This window comes from Capricornis sumatraensis, chromosome 13 (genome assembly GCF_032405125.1).
Source record: "Capricornis sumatraensis isolate serow.1 chromosome 13, serow.2, whole genome shotgun sequence".
NCBI lineage: Eukaryota > Metazoa > Chordata > Mammalia > Artiodactyla > Bovidae > Capricornis > Capricornis sumatraensis.
This window is the reverse complement of record NC_091081.1, coordinates 3,162,037-3,182,082: the sequence shown is the minus strand read 5'-3', so window position 1 is coordinate 3,182,082 and position 20,046 is coordinate 3,162,037. Positions and strand designations below refer to the sequence as shown.

The window sequence follows — 20,046 nt, the reverse complement described above, 5'->3', positions numbered from 1 at the left end:
GCACCTCAAAACCACATAGATTCACTTTGTTTTTTTTAACTTACTAACTCAGTCTTACTAACTTCCAGTTCCCCTCATCCTGGAAATCTCAGCAAGCTGAGTTTCCAGCATGGAAGTCTGGCTCAGAATAATACCCAGTAATTGCCTATTAAGTTTTAGAGTTCTACTTATATCTTACAGTAAAATTTCGCATAACAACCTCACCATTAGGAAATATTCAAATGATATTAACATATTTAATATTGCATTGGTATAACACTAAAATGTGTCATAAAATATTTATATTCAATATAGACATCCTCATAACATCATAACAGAGTGTTGGCTTGACAGCTATCATACAGAAATTCCTTTGCAAATCAAGCTCTTTCGGAAAATAAGCTAATATACTGGTAAAGGTTAAGGTTTCTCACTTTGAATTAAAATAGGACTTGGTACATTTTTGAGGTTGAAAAACTTCTTGATTTTATCCCTTTTATAAGGTGGAGCTTTTCTCTCTGTGAGAGAGTAGGCGGGTACCATTATGAACTAACTGTGATATATTTAACATATTTCAATACATAGTAGTTATGGTTCCTTTTGTGGCCCAAGCAGATTCAGTCTTGGTTACGGAGTGAAGCCTTTTCATTTTAGCTGTGTGCTTCTGACATGACCTTAGCTATTTGTGACTGTTTCCACGCTTCCTGATACAACTCAGTGATTGAGATTTATCTCATACAGTTGTGTTCCAGACCTAGAGTCAGCCATTTCTCTGAAGAGCTCTGATTATTTTTAGTGGAAAATGGTATTAGAAACACAGATAAGGGATATGGGAACTAAAGTTGTTTTTATACAAGGTTTGCTTACTGTTTCCAGGCATATTTCATGGGTAAAGCTAAGAGATACTTTCTGTTCAATAGAAAATATTGATATAAGTTCCAGTATTATCCAGTATTATCTTCAATTCAAATTCAAAGTTAGTTATTTTTACTTCTTTGATTTTGCTTTTGTATTCCTTTTCTCCAATACTGAACATCTTAAAACATCTTGGTTTCTGGAGACAGTAATATAATTGCTGGCTTGTTTTTATCAATATGTATTTAAAAACAGCAATATTATTATTAACAAAATTACTGAATCCAGTTAGGACTTCTCTGGAGTTTTATTTAAACATTAAGGATGTGCAGCCACAATATTATTTTAATTTAAATTAATTTGAGATAATTCTGTGCATTCAAGCCACCAACAAGGTATATAAATTTTCCTACCTATCACAAATAAAGAGTAGCATACTATAAACTCTGATCTGCACCTTGCTTTAATTCATTTGATAAAACAGCTTAAAGATCATTCTATACAATATTAAGTTTCCCCCCCTTTCCAGCTACCTACACTAAAGGTTATTTAATCAGTCTATGACTATTTCCAATCTTATGCTATTTCTTACAAAAAGGACTGTATTTCATATACACACACATATGTACATGTTACTAAAGACAGGAAAAGGATTTAGAGGAGGAACAGCAGTAGTAAGGGAGTGAATTTTCAGAGTCCTTTCTTTTGTCAAATGCTTTATTGAGCTATGCCAGGCACTTCATGTTATTTTTAAATTTACTCCCTCAATAACACTATCAGGCAGGAAATATATCCACTTAGAGATCAGAGAGATTAAAGTAACTGGGTCAAAGTTAGAAAGTTGATCCTAACTGGCAACTGACCTAAGACTAGGGCCAAGATCTATGCTCTTTTTTTAAAAAACTACTTAAAATGGATAGGGTAAGGACAAAGTCTAAGTCAGTTATTATTTTTCAATTACATGGGCAGTTTTAATAATCTACCCAAAAAGCATGTCATGTAACGATACAAAAAACCTTTTAAAACTACACTTCAGAAATATGCTCATGCTCACATTAAAAATATATGTGAAAAATATTAGACCCATATAAGCAATACTAAAGAGAGTAAAATACTTACTTGGATCATTTAGGTCTGACAGGCTTGTTTTCCTTTCTTTCAGGTTTGTGATTTTGGCTACTTTTGCCCTAGACAGAATGACTTTTCCATTAGTATGTAAATAATTCTGTCCACTCTCATCACAACTCACAATAATATCAATTGGAATCTTTCCCACACTGTTGCCATAAAACTTCTTGGCTGGTAATATTGTGTTTTGTGACTTCTGTCCTCCAGAATTCTGATGAATTGATGTTCTTAATGATAATCCAGCAGAGTCATTCAAGGTTACAGTTTGTCTGCAATTTCTCTGCAAATCCTTAGAAAAAGGAATACCACAACTTTGGCATTTGGTCTGATTTTCTTTTTCTTTCCCACATTTTGGACAAAATCCACACTGTTTAGAAACCTTAAAATCCAAAAGAAAGAAAGGAAAAAAAAAAGACTTTGGCATTTTATTTCAACATCATGGAACAACAACAATAATCTCAAAATTAATCTCCTATTTCTCATCACCATCACTATGGCTACCACAAAATCCTGAATGTTACTTGGGATTTAGCATCACAACACTGGAAGGAATTTCCGAAACGATCTAGTCCAGCAGTCTTCAAATCAGAGTATATATATTCCTCAAGGGCTACATAAAGATTTTCTAAGGCATACAGGGCATAAATAATCTTAAGGTAAATCAATATTTAGATGTTCAAGTCATACATATAACCCTTCCAAAAACTGGTCCTATTATGCTTATGTCAAAGTATCACCTGCCACAAATGTTCTCATACTTAAAAAAAAAAAAAGAAAAAAAGAATGCTAAATCCAACTTCCATTTGAAATATTAAAATGGTACATGGCCCTAGGGTATAAAAATCACCAAACCAAACAGAAAGATAATGTTACATGCTGGAAAAATGAATTGATTCTAAGTTCTTGTTAAGACAATCTTTTACAAGGTAATTTATTTCTAAATTATCAGCGCTACAAAAATAGTTCAAGGAAGGCCCAATCTAGGCCTCTTACAATTATGATACCATTAAAAAAGTTTTTTTGACAGTAGAGTATCATATGATTTTAAAGCCTATAATGTAGAAGGAGTTCAAGGTATTTGGTGATATTACTGTAATAAAGCTCTTTCCATACTCATGTACCTATTTATGTGAACAAGGTTCTTCAGCACTTACATCTATAAGGAAAACATGAATAGATGCTGAATCCAGTTTCAATATGTAACATAATATTCATCCATGGACATATAAAATAATTGAAAAAGATAGTCTGTCTCTAATTAAAAGATGCACCTCCAATAATTTTGCTTTTACATCAAACTATTCATCAAACTTTGTATAAAATATATGGCTTTAATAATTATATACTATTAACAAGTGTATATTATTAATTTGGATGTCCCCAGATCCATATATGAGGAGACTGATCTAAATATTCTATTTTAAAAGGTGACTCCTTTTTACTGTGTCAACTATTACATCCTGTGTGACCTTTTAAATTCAGGATGAAAAATGCTAAATGTCAAACTTAAGAATACATAAGAGGATAATATAATCATTTAAAATTCTTATAGGTGACAGAAGACATCAAGTAGTTGCAGGACCATCAGATAGGTGGTAATTATATATGATTAAATATATAGAATTACATTTCAAAATTCACCAAACTGAATGCTTAAGTTCTATGCATTTTTACTTTAGGTAAATTTATGACTCAAAAATATGTACACAAACAAAAAAGGCCTATAAAGACCACTACTCTAGACTTACCTGTTTGCTGTAAAGATGAAAAAAACTGACAGAGAAATTGCTAACTTTGCCCAACTGACCATGACAAAGCTGTTCTAAGATACCATGTTACCTATTTGAGGGTCTACCCCAGACAACAAAAAGGGATGAAATTTGTTACCCAGATAACACAAACGAATAAAAACCAACCAGGGCAAAATTAAACTTAATAGGTAGAACTTCAGCTTGCATATGTAGATTGTACTTTTTTTTTTCCCTCTGCCAAGACATAAAGAATCCAATTATGCTATTCTGAATGCATATGTAATTTATGTGAACAACTGGTTAGATACAAAGGAGCAGTCCCTACCTACATACTACCCGATGATGAAATATCTAAACCTCTTAAAAAAGAAAATCTAAACCCCCTCATTTTCACGATGAGCATAGATCTCCACATCTAGCTAGGTTTTAAACACATCCATTTACGTGAAAACTAGACCCTCATTTGTCACAGTGGGAGTCAGCTCTATGTAAGCTAATTCTGTCTTTTATTAAGAAGAATCAAGGATATCATCAAGCTGGGTTCAGACTGGCTCCAATGCTTTAGTGTCTATAATAAAGGATACATTTCAATAAAAAGAACCCTATGGAAAAACAATACTTTCACATATTTGCTTTTATAAAATTGATACTGAAACAGAAAAAGCACTTCCCTACTATTAAAAATTTTAATATTAAAATATAGAAGGAACTATATCATGAGCTATTATCATATGCCATCCACAGGCTAAGAAATAGGTATCTTAGAACTGTTTGCAGCAATTAGGAACAAAATGCAGATCAGCTTAACCAAACATGGTATTACACTGTTCATGATAAAAACTAGAGATTAAGAATTTTATCAACCTAGTGATCAAAAAACTAGAATCTCAATATTCAATTATTTTTAGTAAAGTAGCAAATTTTCTTAACAGTTTTACGTAAAATATAAATTCCTTCAGAAAACAAAGATTAATTAAAGTGTCATTTCCCCCCTCTTTGGTCAATGGAACACTTTAAAATAAATCCAAATCTCATTATCACATATTATCTGCCAGTCTATACACATTAATAATAACCTGTATACTTAATAAGAATAAGCGTGTCTTTGATGAGACACCACTGAGACAATTTCATGTTTTGTTAAATATTCTGAACCTGTTATAATCTCATTAAATACCAAAGACTTCATTTTCTTACAAGCAGTATGTAATGTGAAATTTCACAGAGTATACATGGAAAGAAAAACCACTCATCTTGTTAAAAAATTTAAAATTACATAGAGGATGGCTACAATCTATTCTTTATCTCCACTAAGAAAAGAATAAGTGGCACAGAAGTTAAGAGTAAAAAGAAAGAAAATATATTTTCAATGTTAAAAAAAAATTCTGAGGCTTTTAGCGGGCATGCCTAAGGAAGGAAGGATGGTGTGTGGGGGGGAAGCAGCTTTCTTCTTTTCTCCTCCTTTCCAGGGGTCCAGCAAAGGGCTAAGCAGTCTGGTGACGACAGCAGAGCCCAAGCCAACCTTAGGCTTGTGTGCCAGAAGACTGGTCACAGAAAACTCAACTGAGCAAACACACTGGAGATAATGGCAGAGAGGTTTCTCAGTCAGAAAAGGGAGTTACAAAAACATGCAAAGCACCAAAGGCTAAAATAAACACTGTGGTGTTGGACTAGAATTGGAGTTATTAATGTACACTCATGAATTTTAATATATACTAAATATTAACACATATATACACAAATATTCCTAGTTCAGTCTGCTGAGAGGGCCTACAAATTTGACACCCAGTAGCAACAAGCACAACTACTGCCCAAATATCTTCCTTTCACTTATACAAACAATGATTCCTTGGAGAAATGCATGACTACAGAGCTGATACAGAGAAATACAAAGAAATCTAGACCACCTGGTTATACCAGAAAGCAGGTACTCAAATAATGATGGGGTTACATCAAAAAGAAAACAGCCAGCTTGAAGAACTTACCATGGGCCAAATCTAGGGCAATTTGAGCATCAAAGTGCTCAAACTGCTCAAATTGCTCAGCTGTGGAGAATAACCTTTCTGAGAAAAATAAGAATCTATGTCTCCATGCTGATAAAAACAGAAACTATGGTAAATGTGAGTAAAGAAAAAATTCTTATTAACAAATAAGTATAGAAACACTAGGGAACTCCCAGGTGGCTCAGTGGTAAAGAATCTGCTTGCCAGTGCAGGAGATTTAAGTTAGATCCCTGGGTCAGAAAGATTCCCTAGAGTAGGAAATGGCAACTTGCTCCAATATTTCTGCCATGGACTGCCATGGAAAATTCCATGGACTGAGAAGCCTGGCAGGCTACAGTCCAGAGAGTCAGAGTCAGACATGTAATGAGTAACTGAGTACACAGAAATACCCATTAAAAACACCTACTAAAATACCTGGAAAACGAGACAGCAAAAGAGACACAGATATATAGAACAGTCTTTTGGACTCTGTGGAAGAGGGAGAGGGTGGGATGATTTGGAAGAAAGGCATTGAAACATGTATATCATATATGAAACAAAAAATAAATAAATAATAAAAAGAGAAAAAATAAAAACTAAAAATAAAATACCTGGAAAAATCTAGAAGAGTACATCTTAAACAAGATAAGAGTGAGTATCAGCAATAATGTCAAAATCAGCATTATGTACCTCCTGATATGATGCAATAAGATCATAGCATCACCTCTGAGCAATCTTGAAAAATACATATATCATGAAGAACCTGCAGACCAATTCAACGTGAGGTACAAAATAAGTGGCCTATATTTCTTACAAATATCAAGGTTATGAATGACAAAGGAACGAACATCAAGGAATTATTCCAGATTAAAGAAGACTGAAGATCACCACAACTCAGTGTAACATGATCCTGAACTGGATCCTGTTTCCATAAAGGACATGGTTAGAGAAAATGTGAATGGAGTTTGTGCATTAGATGATAATTCTGGATCCATGTTAATTAAACATTTTTGACAGTTGTACTCTGGTTATACATGAGAATTTTATTTTAAAAAAATTCTGATTGAGAGCGATTATATGAAGTATGGTGTAGGGACGTATTCATACGTCTTTTCAAAAAGATATATATTCTGGATTTGTGACAATTGAAAAATGATCTAATGAAGGCAGAAAAGTTTGCCAAAGTAACCTTTTCTAGTTCTCTTGCAGTCCTATTTGAAAAGATCACCAGAATTTAATAAGTACTAAAAATAGTATTAATAAAAATACCAACTGATTAGCAGCAAAAAATAATTTCTCTACCCACCTCTAAATCAGTTAAACATTTTTTGGAAGCAGGAGACGGAGAAGGTGGGGTAGACTGATATGTACTACTGTGACGTTTCTGTGCAACTTTCCTTTTAATTTCAGACTCCAGGTGTGATTCAGACTCTTCTGTTTTTTTCATTATACGATCTAAAAAAAAAAAGAAGGGAGGGGGAAGTACTAAAATTAAACTTTATAAATTTCTCATTTTTCACCATGAAAAAAATACTAACTCATATTGTCAAATGATGTTTTAGCTAAAAGAAACTAATGTTTCAATATGTACAAGAGAGAAAAATAGAACTTTAGGCCAGAGCCAGTAGCCATCTCCTGGTTGCTCTTGTCTGTCCTTCACCAGGATCACTTTCCACCTGCTCTACCGTGTACCATTTTCATCAAGTGTACCAATACTCTCTTCAGCTTGTTCTGTGCTACTACGGCAACATTCTGCACTGAGTCACACACACGTTTCTTTTTCCTACGTTATTGTTCTTAGATCAGTAATGAGAAAAATATGAATTCAAATGTTGGGTACAACTGTTTCGATAAAGGAAAGTAATTCTCAATTTAATGGCTTTTTAGATTCAAGACACACGAAAGAGAAGTTTCTTCATTATTTTTCAATATAAAGTCAATCATTTTCATTTCTAATTAATTCATAATTAGAATTTTAAAATGATTTCACAAATTTCAAACAATTTAAAATTCATTACAATTTGACTTCATCAGCAAAGAAAACTGAACATGTATCTAAATCAAAAGTTAATGAACCTACGCTGATGACTAATTCATGTTGTTGTATGGCAGAAACCAACACATTGTAAAGCAATTATCCTCCAATTAAAAATAAAATGAAAAGGCATTAAAAGTTAATAAATCTAAAACAAAGGTGTTCTACCTGCATAATCCCAGGTATATTAAATATTTCCATTTTCCTATCTTTAACATCCTCTAAAACTGTCTTAAGAAACCCATGCAATTATTGTTGCTTGGTACAATCACAGAGTTCCACCTCCTCAGCATTTGCTCAGTCAGAATACCTTTATTTTCCTGGACACCGAAGCTAGAAATCTACGTAATCACTGACTTGTCCCAGTGAGTCCTTCCTCACAGTCAAGGGAATTCTACTACAGTCAAGGGTCTTAAACTCATTCCTTCCTCTCCAATTCCACTGCCACTATATTTCAGATACTTAACTCCTGCCTAAATTGATCTCCCTCATTCCAATTTTGTTTGCTTCAAATCATTCTCCACTACAGCCGAAGTGATCTTTCAAATGATCTAATCATTCTAATGTTTAAAGTGTTAGTCACGCAGTCATGTCCGACTCTTTGTGACCCCAAAGACTGTATAGCCTGCCAGGATTCTCTGTCTATGGGATTTTCCAAGCAAGAATGCTGGGGTGGGTTGGCATTTCCTTCTCCCTAATGCTGAAAATCTTTCAATAATTTCAGTAGCTTAGGAAAAAAGTCTAAACCCCATATCTTGGCAAGGTGAAGTTTGTATTGATATTCCAGTCTTAACTTTAAAAAGAAACAAAAACCCTATACCTCAAAGAAGTCCATTTCTCCAGGGTATTTTCTTTCTCACCCTCATATATATGTCATTCTCTTTGCAAGCAAAGTCCTCCCTATTTATCTAGTAAATTCAAACTATTCTTCATTAAGAAGCTACCTCTGGCCCACACTATGCATGATGAAGCACATCCTCAGAGCTTCCATAGCACTTTATCCATACTGCTATTAGCACTCATTCCATTCTCCGCTAATTATTTACACTGATCTGTTTCCTCCATTATACTGTCAGCTCTGAAAAAGTAGAAACAATGTTTTACTCATGTTTTCTCAGTGTTTAGAAACTGCGCAAGGCAAGGGCTCGAAACATGTTTACTGGATTAATGAATCACATTACAAAACATCATATGACACAGGTTTTACTAACAGATCTAGATATGTCAGGACTCAGCCAGGGAGAGGAAGGAAAAGCTGCTCCCAAGAACACCTTAGGTTACGGAGCAGCTGCTCCAGCCAGAGCATCCAGGTGTTAGTTATATTCCTATGAAAGCTAACATTGGTATGGCGTTAAATGGATTAGATCAGATCTAAAAAGAAGTTTCCAAATAAATGAGTATTAAAGAACTAGAATGTGGCACTAAGTAAAAAAAAAAAAAAAAAAAAAAAGGAGGCAGACAAGATATGGAATTCAGAAAATATACAGTTATCTGGAATACACAACCGATTACTGGCATAATTTAATTTACAGAGACAGCTATCTTAAAACATGGGACTTTTTTTCTCCTCCAACTTTTTTTGGTCTTACTGATTAAATTTTTGTATGTATACAAAACAGCTTTTTCCTTTTAAACATATTTTAGGAATCTCTGTAATCCCTACAAAATCTTTGCAAATCATTTTGCTCAAGTATGTCTCTATATCGTTTTCCTGCCAGACCCTACTTAAGAGAATGACATTTTAAAAACTATTATCATTTCAATCCAGATCATATAATCACACTCTTCTGTCCACTGCTGCTATCTCATCATGTCTATGTCACATTTTTCTCTACCACATAATTAACAAGGGAGAAACGAGTGGCCCAAGCCCTGAAAGAAACAGGAGAAATTTTATTGATCATAGAGAAAAACAGTTATATATGCACATCTTTATCCACTCCTGTGTCGATGAGCATCCAGGATGCTTCCTGGCTATTGCCATCACAATGCTCTATCTATTGCTGCTCTGGCTATTACAATGCTCTGGCTAGTGCTGGCAGTGCTTCAGTGAACACTGGTGTGCAGGGATCTTTTCAAACTGTGGTTTTCTCTGGGTATATGCTCAGGAGTGAGATACATAAGATCTTATGGGAGCTCTGTTTTTGGTTTTTTAGGGAAGCTCCAGACTGTTCTCCACAGTGGCTGTACCAATTTACATTCCCACCAACAAGGTAGCAGGGTTCCTTTTTCTTCTTGACAAATATACACCACTATATATAAAACAGATAACTAAACACACGCACACATACCAGAAGAAAAACCCAGAACCAATATACAAAGTACCAAAAGAGCTAATGTTAAATAATCCAGTACTACGACTGGCTCACTAATTACTCTGAGAAAATTAATTCTGGAGAAACTAATTTTGGCAAATTAGATAAAAAAGAAACTGCTTTCCCAAATTAAAGATTTACACCATAAGATGGCATTTAAAATACTGCCTTCAATATTGTACTTAATCCTCATTTATGGCCTAACCAACCCAATCCTGTAATCATTTCATGGGCCCAATTTAATAATGTGCTAGCAATCAGTAATTTTCTCACCTGGAAATATAAGATGTTCATTTACATTGAACACCTAATGTTCATATGTTCCCCCCAAAGTTTATTTTACAATAGCTTATATATATATATCCTTTTTCAGCTGGATTATATCTGTAATATGGAAACTTCTGTATCATTGTTATTACAAAATGATTTCAAAGATTTTCATTAATTTTTAAGAAAACAAATTTTGGCCCCCAAAAGAGACAATAGAGGAAAACAATTTTAAATTCTGACCCCTCCCTCAATCAAGATTATAGGGTACCAAAAGAAAGAGACAGAAACAGAAAGAACGACATACTTATAAGTTTTAAGATGAAGCTTTGTCTTAAGGTAAACACAGCTAAGAAGATTATGATAATTCATGTGAAAATTAACTAGCTTCAAATTATAGCCAGAAATATAAAATGGCTAAATACTTAAAACTTGATGAGTATAAAAAAACAGCAAATCCCTAACAAGAGGCTCATGAAAGTTTTAGCAGCTGACTATGAAAGGTATTTCCAAACCCTCAAAGTACTCCAGGGAGATACTTAAGATAAAACCTATCCCCAATCCCACCACCTTTTAGGGATGAGAAGGTGAATAGAGTATTAACCCAAGACCACACAAAACAAACACCAATATTAAGATGGGGCACCATAAAACTCCTAAAAGAAAACATAAGCAGAACATTCTCTGCCATAAATCATACCAATGTTTTCTTAGGTCAGTCTCTCAAAGCAACAGAAATAAAAGCAAAAAATAAAAATAAAAAATAAACCAATGAGACCTAATCCAACTAACAAGCTTTTGCACAGCTAAAGAAACCATCAGCCAAACAAAGACAATCTATGAACTGGGAGAAATTATTTGCAGATGATGTGACCAAAAAGGGCTTAATTTCCCAAAATATATAAATAGCTCATGAAAAACAAACAACCTAATCAAAAAATAGGCAAAAGACGAAAACAGACATTTCTCCAAAGAAGACATACAAATGGACAACAGGTGCATGAAAAGATGCTCAACATTACTAATTACTAGAGATTATTAGAGAAGTGCAAATCAAAAGCTACAATGAGCTATCACCTCACACCAGTCAGAATGACCACTATCAAAAAATCTGCAATAAATACTGGAGAGGATGTGGAGAAAAGGAAACCCTTCTGCACTATTGGTGGGAATGTAAACTGATACAGCCATTATGAAGAATAGCATGGAGAGTGCTTTAAAAAAAGAAAACAAACTAGGAATAAACCTACCATATGACCCAGCAATCCCACCACTGGGCATACACCCTGAGAAAACTGCAATTCTAAAAGACATATGCACCCCAATGTTCACTGCAACACTATTTACAACTGCCAGGACATGGAAGCAACCTAGATGTCCATCTACACAAGAATGGATAAAGAAGATGTGATACATATATACAACAAAATATTACTCAGCCTTGAAAAAGAATAAATGTGTCAGTTCCGGCGAGGCAAATGAAACTAGAGCCTCTTATACAGAGTGAAATATGTCAGAAAGAGAAAAACAAATATATTTTAACACAGATATATGGAATCTAGAAAACTGCTATTGATGAACCTATTAGCAGGGAAGGAATGGAGATGTAGATGAAGAGAACGGACTTGTGGACACACTGGGACCAATGGAGAAAGTAGCACTGACATACATACAGTATCGCATGTACAACAGATGGTTGGCGAGAAGTTGCTCTGTAACACAGGGAGCCCAGTCTGGTGCTCTGTGATGATTAGAGAGGTGGCATGGGACAAGCGGAGGGAGGCTCCAGAGGGAAGGGATACATGTATAATTACGGCTGATTAGTGTTGCTGTATGGCAGAAACCAATAATGTTGCAAAGCAAGTTTCTTAAAATTAAAAAATTTTAAATAAAATATTCTTTACAATAAAAAGAAAACTACAATGAGGTATCACCCTATACCAGTCAGAATGGCCATCATTAAAACGTCCAGCAACAATAAACGTTGGAGAGGGTGTGGAGAAAAGAAAACCCTCCTACACTGTTAGCAGGAATATAAATTAGTGCAGCCACTATGGAGAACAGTATGGAGTTCCTCAAAAAACTAAAACTATAACTACTATATGATCCAGCAATCCAGACAAAACTCTGGTTCAAAAAGACACATGCAGGCTTCTGGTTAAAGACGATGGAGTAGGACGTACTCCTCCTGCAAGGACACCGAAATAACAACTAGCTTTTGAACAACCACTGACAGGAGAACGCTGCTGCTGCTGCTAAGTCACTTCAGTCGTGTCCGACTCTGTGCGACCCCACAGATGGCAGGAGAACGCTGGAACCCACCAAAAAAAATGTACCCCACATCCAAAGACCAAGGAGAAGCTGCAGCGAGACAGTAGGAGGGGGGCAATCATGATACAATCAAATCCCATACCTGCCAGTGGATGATGTACAAACTGGGGAACATTAATACCAAACAAGTTCTCCCACTATCGTGAAGGTTCTCAACTCCACATCAGGCTTCACAGCCTAGGGATCTGGAAAAGGACTGGGAATCCCCAGGGAGTATGAGCTTGAAGGCCAGTGGGATTTGACTATAGGACTTCCACAGGACTGGAGGAAACAGAGGCTCCAGTCTTGGAGGGCACAAACAAAACCTTGCCCACACCAAGACCCAGAGAAAAAGAGCAGTGACCCCACAGGAGACTGAACCAAAACCCCCTGGTAGTGCTGAAGGGTCTCCTGTGGAGGCATGGGTTGGCAGAGTCGGAGACTCTTTGTGACCCCATGGGCTGTAGCCCACCATGCTCCTCTGTCCATAGGGTTCTCTAGGCAAGAACACTGGAGTGGGGTGCCATGCTCTTCTCAGGGGATCTTCCTGACCCAGGGATCAAACCTATGACTCTTGCATCTCCTGCATTGGCAGGTGAGTTTTTACAACTAGTGCCACCTTTGTTGGATCATACATATATAATTACCTTAATCAATAATTACCTTAAATGGATTAAATGTACCAATTAAAAGACACAGACTGACTGTGTGGATGAAAATAAGTACATGTATGCACTTCCACTTAGCACATCACTCTGCTGGAACCCCCAAATTCCATGTCATTATTTTATAATGTTAGTTTAATCACGTTCCCATTATGACTTGCAATTCTAATTATCTTTTATTTTTTTGTCTGGCTATTTCTTGTGAAAACTGATAAACATCTATTACTAATGTGCTTACGAAACTCTCTCACTCACTCAATACCACTGTATCATGATTGATCAACAGAAAAATAACAGAATTCTTAATACCCAAAGCTACTATTTAATAGAAAAGCCTGTCATTCCTTTTTAAAACCCAGATGCATATGAGAATTATCTTTGAATTAAAAAAAAAAATACCAATGCCTGTTTTATTTTTTTCCAAAGCTCCAGATACGCTTCTAACGAGCAGCCATGTTTGAAAACAACTGGACTATATTATGATATTTTACATTTACCTAGCTGATTTCCCTTTTGCTATTTCATATTCAATGCTCCCATATCATTCACTTTATATTTTCCAATTTCTCCATCTCTTCTTTGATTATTCTTTCTTATCAAGTGTAGCAGAAAGGCTTTTGTATACATACATACAAATAGCATGTATAATATATATATATTTTAGAAAACTTACCAATTTTTGCCTAACTAAAAACCTTGCAATATTTTGATTCCACTTGTTTGATTTAATATGAAAAGACTGCTAGATTTATAATTTAAAAAAATAAACAGGTATGCAACAAGAAATCAAAGGTGTACTGTATAGCACAAGTAACTATAGTCAGTATCTTGTAATAATCTATAATGGAAAATAATCTTAAAAATAATATATATGTATATGTATAACTGAATCACCTTGCTTTGCACCTGAAACATTGTAAGTCAACTCTACTTCAATAAAATATATATATTATGGATAAGAATAAATAACTTACATTAAGGCAAATTTAAAAAAATTACATGCACTCCAATGTTCAGAGCAACACTGTTTAGAATAGTCAAGACATGGATGCAAGCTAAATGTCCATCAACAGATGAACGTGTAACAGACAGACAGACAGGAATACCAACCCACCATAAAAAAGAAAGAAAGAATGCCATCTGTAGCAACATGGATGGACCTACAGGTTATCATACTAAATGAAGTAAGTCAGACAGATTATCATATGACATCACATATCAATATATGTGGGATCTAAAGTATGATACAAATGAACTCAATTAAAAATACCAGAAACAGACTCACAGACAGAAAACAAATCTATGATTTACAAAGGGGAAAGGGGTGAGACAAATAAATTAGGAGTTAGGGCAGATACAAACTACTATATATAAAATAGACAAATACCAAGATAAGGCCCTACTGTATAGCACAGAGAACTATATTCAATATCTTGTATTAATAATAATCTAGTGGAAAAGAATATGAAAAACAATGCATACTATACATATAACTGAATCATTCTGCTGTATACCAGAAACTAAAACTGTAAATCAACTATACTTTGATTAAAAAAAGAAAAAGATTAGAGTATTTCCTGGTGGATTTTCTAGCTCAATGTCTTTTTAATATACCACCCTATGTCCAGGTATGCAGAAAAGGTAAATATGGAAGCTATTATGAGACAAGTAAAAGTGGTTGAATCTACACTTTAAAAAAGAACGGTCCTCCATAAAAAGAATGTTTATAGTAGCTCTCCTCATAAAAAAGCAAACAAACAGACAAACCTAGAAACAACTCAGGTATCCATCCTAGGAGATTGATAAATAAACTGTTACAGCCCTACAATGCAATACTAGAGAAGAACAAATTGCTGATGCACGCAACACTGGTGAATGTCAAAAATTCATCCAGAGTGAAAAGAAGACGTACATAAAAGGGTATACACTGTATTATTCCACTTATGTGAAAATGGTTACCTATGACGGGGCAGCGATGAGAAGTAACTGGTAGGAACACGAGGGAATATTCTGAAGTGATGATATCATTTACACTATGTGTTCCCAGGGCCTTGGGTTACAAAGGTGTGTATACCTGTCAAAATGTATTCAACTGTACATTTATGACTTGTAAATTTCATTATATGTAAATTCTATTTCAAAAGAAAACAAATACATATTGAACTCTAATCAAGTGTCTGCTGAAGTGTTTAGGAGTAAAACTAAACTGGTGTTTCTAATTTTAAATGTACTGGAAAAAGTAGATGAATTTATAAAAAATGATTAGATATACAAATATATAATGAAGTAGCGTTCATTACAGAATCTATGTGGTACATGTAAATTCACTTTTAAAAGTTAGTTTTTTGGTATGTTTGAAAATTTTCATAATAGAAGTTGGAGGTTGGGTGGGGCAAGGATAAGGATAGCCCTTTATTTTTGTTTGAAAATTTAGCTCTGCTGGAAGATATATACCTCAAGGATAGTTAGGATACAAACAGCTATCTTTATTATGGTATTATGGTTATTTATTTGCTTTTAAGTTATTTTTACTACCTTTTAAAAGAGAAAGACAAATTAGAAAAATGGTTTTCTCCATCATGTCACTGTTACTATGACCGATTTTCATTATAAAATAAAATTAAAGTCATATATCATATTCTCATTATGATCTCCTTAAAAATCACTTTGGGCTATGCTGAATATGTGTGATAAACAGAGAACACAACAGGCAAAGAACCCAACAGCCAGACATGAATAAAAGAAGAAACTCAAATGGCCACTTAACATATAAAATGCCTGGTCATTAATAAGGAAATGTGAAAAAACAAATAGTACTTCCCAATCAGTCTGGCAAAGCCTGAAAGAATGGTAAGATCTAATACTGCTGAGGAGCATATGAGAAAATAAACATAGATCATGCCTGCTGGGTGCTGATACCCTTTATAGAAAGCATTTTGGCAGAAACATATCAAAAGTCTTTAAAAGGTACATAACTTTTGACCATGTAATTTTATTTCTAAGGACTTGATCTAAGGAAATAACATAAAATACACAAAATGTGCTAAAATTATTAATCCTAATATATAATATCAAAACATTAAAAATTTAATTATACTATATAAATACAGTGGGTCACTTCACATCTATTAAAAAATAAGAGACTTGGCTATAGTCCTTTTGATTCTTTTAATTGTGTCTTTCATTTTGGTTTTCCTCTGGAATTCTAGTATCTCTTAATGAGAGTACAGAAGCCAGATAATATCATAACAAAGTCAAGATGCAAGTTATAGAATAATACATACAGTATAAATGCATCAAAAAATAGCTATATATGTATAGAAGTCTGGCAAGTTATCAATATATGTTAAAATACTAAAAGAAGATACCTTGACTGATTAAGATGAGGGGATATATTTCTTCTGCAAATGAGTTAAACACTGCTAAGTCAGATGATTTAAGTTAGAATCATAGTGTAACTATGAAATCATAATTTAATTACATTAAGAATGTAATTAAATATTTACTCAGAGACAGTATATAACATCTATTAATTCTCTGATAAGAATACAAAATCAGAATGAAAAACAAAAAAGAAGCTTAAGAAATAAGAAGAAAAGAGAGAGATCTTAATTAAGACGTTATTTTTCATGCTTAGAAAAACTAAAAACACCACCAAACAAAAAATTAACAGGATATGTGACATGTCCAAAAATTACACCAACACTTAGTTTTTACAAGCTTTAGTTTAACTGTACAGAACTGCTTTATCAGTACTTACTAGCCTAGTGCTGATAAATAACTATACTTCATATTAAATGCCTCTTAAATGCAAAATAAAGGAGAAAAATAATAAAGGAAGTCCTCATAAGTGTTAAGAACTATAAAAAGACAGTGATACCTTTAAAGGAGGAAATTATTCCAGGTGCTATGCCACTAACTACTGATCCTGGGGTTTGGAAATAGTATTTTAAAAGCTATCTCCAAGGAAATCCTAAAAGAAAAATGCAATCTTTATGAAACAATATACACAACATTATTATAGCCCTATCATTCATACTATATCCAAGTATATATGAACCTACCTAACACAAAACTGAACTGACCTAACACGAAAGAGCTATCAGTTCAGTTCAGTGCAGTCACTTAGTCGTGTCCAACTCTTTGCAACCCCAAGAACTGTAGCACGTCAGGCTTCCCTGACCATTACCAACTCCCAGAGCTTGCTCAAACTCAAGTCTATTTAGATGGTGACGCCATCCAACCATCTCATCCTCTGTCATCCCCTTCTCCTCCTGCCTTCAATCTTTCCCAGCATCAGGGTCTTTTCAAATGAGTCAGTTCTTCGCATCAGATGGTCAAAGTATTACAGCTTTAGCTTCAGCATCAGTCCTTCCAATGAATATTCAGGACCGATTTCCTTTAGGATGGATTGGTTGGATCTCCTTGCAGTCAAAGGGACTCTCAAGAGTCTCCTCCCAACACCACAGTTTAAAAGCATCAATTCTTCAGCGCTCAGATCTCTTTATAGTGGAAAGACCATACCTTTGACTAGATGGACCTTCCCAGCAAAGTGATTGATGTCTCTGCTTTTTAATATGCTGTCTAGGTTGATCATAGCTTTTCTTCCAAGGAGCAAGCGTCTTTTAATTTCATGGCTGCAGCCACCATCTGCAGTGACTTAGATCCCAAGAAAATAAAGTCAGTCACTGTTTCCACTGCTTCCCTATCTATATGAAGTGATGGGACTGGATGCCATGATCCTAGTTTTCTGAATGTTGAGTTTTAAGCCAACTTTTTCACTCTCCTCTTTCACTTTCATTAAGAAGCTCTTTAGTTCTTCTTCACTTTCTGCCATAATAGTGGTGTCCTCTGCATATCTGAGGTTATTGATGTTTCTCCTGGCAATCTTGATTCCAGCCTGTGGTTCCTCCAGCCCAGTGTTTCTCATGATGTACTCTGCATAGAAGTTAAATAAGCAGGGTGACAATATACAGCCTTGACGTACTCCTTTTCCTATTTGGAACCAGTCTGTTGTTCCATGTCCAGTTCTAACTGTTGCTTCCTGACCTGCATACAGGTTTCTCTAGAGGCAGGTCAGGTGGTCTGGTATTCCCATCTCTTTCAGAATTTTCCAGTTTACTGTGGTCCACACAGTCAAAGGCTTTGGCATAGTCAATAAAGCAGAAATAGATGTTTTTCTGGAACTCTCTTGCTTTTTCCATGATCCAGCGGATGTTGGCAATTTGGTCTCTGCTTCCTCTGCCTTTTCTAAAACCAGCTTGAACATCAGGGAGTTCACGGTTCACGTATGCCAGCACACCAGGACTTACGTAGCTCCCAGGACTGGTGTATGCAGTGCCCCTGACCCTGCGGCAGGCCTCTGTTGACCCATACCTCAGCCGGAGACTCTTGGACACTCGCAGGCAAGTCTGGCTCAGTCTCTTGTGGGGTCACTACAGTAAAGAGTCTGCCTGTAATGCACAAGTCCAGGGTTCAATCCTTGGGTCAGGAAGATCCCTTGGAGAAGGGAATAGCTACCCACTCCATTATTCTTGCCTAGAGAATTCCATTAGCAGAGGAGTCTGGAGGTCTACAGTCCATTGGGTCGCAAAGAGTTGGACATGACTGAACAACTGCAACTAACACTGTCACTTTTTTACAAGCTAAATATACCAATATCCCTTTCCCCAAGCTAACGTGTTTCATGTGGACAGGTAATATTTATACATATACATACATACACACACACACACACACACACACATATATATACATATATTTACACACTTTATTATGAGTCCACAGGCATAAACTGAATAAGTAAAGCAGAAAGTATAGCTTTTCCCTATAAAAAATTTCAATTAACACATGTAAAAGAAATAAAATAGAAGACTACCATTAATAAACACTGAGTAATAATCGCTGCCAGCAAGAGCCACCAAAAGATGCTAGTATTAGTGGACACAATTTTGAGGAAAAAGAGGGTATCTGCATAGTGTCAGAGTCCCAAGTTATTAATAAGGAGGGGAAAATAGCTGTATGGTGGAAGAACCCACCAGAAACTACCTAAGTAGGAGATCATGTTTAACAGTAGTTAAGACAAACCAACATCATACAACCCTTGATATAATGTGTAGAAAAAGACACAACCTAACTTTCATGAAAGTTTTGCCAAAAATGAACAGCCTCAATCTAATCATAAGATGCAAAGAGCAGACTCAGTGGAAAAGACTCTAATGCTGACAAAGACGGACGGCAGAAAGAGAAGGGGACATTAGAGGATGAGATGGTTGAATGGCAACACCAACTCAATGGACATGAGTTTGAGCAAGCTCCAGGAGATGATGAAGGACAGGGAAGCCTGGAACACTGCAGTCCATGGGGCTGCAGAGTCAGACATGACTGAGCAACTTAACAACAACACATCATAAGATAACATCATTCAAACTTCCAAACAGAAAGGCATTCTACTAGTATTCTTCAAATTAATCAAGGAAACTTAGGAGATGTAACAAATGTAAGATCCTCAAACTAGATCTTGGAACAGAAAAAAGTTATCAGTGAAAAATTGGTGAAATGAGACCAATGTCTGTTTGCTTAGTTTAAAATGCTATACCAGTGCCAATCTCTTAGTTTGTAAATGTACTATGACTGTAACATGTTAATAGTAAGACCAGCTGGGTAAAGGGTAAATGAGTTCTATTTTTATAACTTTTCAGTACTCATTTAAAATAAAAAGTTTTTTTTAAAAAAAGGTTATTCTTATCTATTTAATGA

The 20,046-nt window shown here is 35.1% G+C and overlaps 1 protein-coding gene across 4 annotated transcripts in view; it reads right to left on the bottom strand.

Annotated features, from left to right (window-relative positions):
• The window catches only part of SENP6 (SUMO specific peptidase 6), a 127,326-nt gene that overhangs the window by 38,540 nt on the left and 68,740 nt on the right, over nucleotides 1-20,046 (bottom strand). For 3 of the 4 annotated variants that reach the window (XM_068985055.1, XM_068985058.1, XM_068985057.1), the window contains 2 exons: nucleotides 7,002-7,150; nucleotides 1,954-2,341 (listed from right to left, as the gene is read on the bottom strand). In XM_068985055.1, the coding sequence (XP_068841156.1) occupies nucleotides 1,954-2,341; nucleotides 7,002-7,150 (537 nt within the window). The remainder of the gene's footprint in view (nucleotides 1-1,953; nucleotides 2,342-7,001; nucleotides 7,151-20,046) is intronic. The other variant, XM_068985056.1, reaches the window with a different exon arrangement.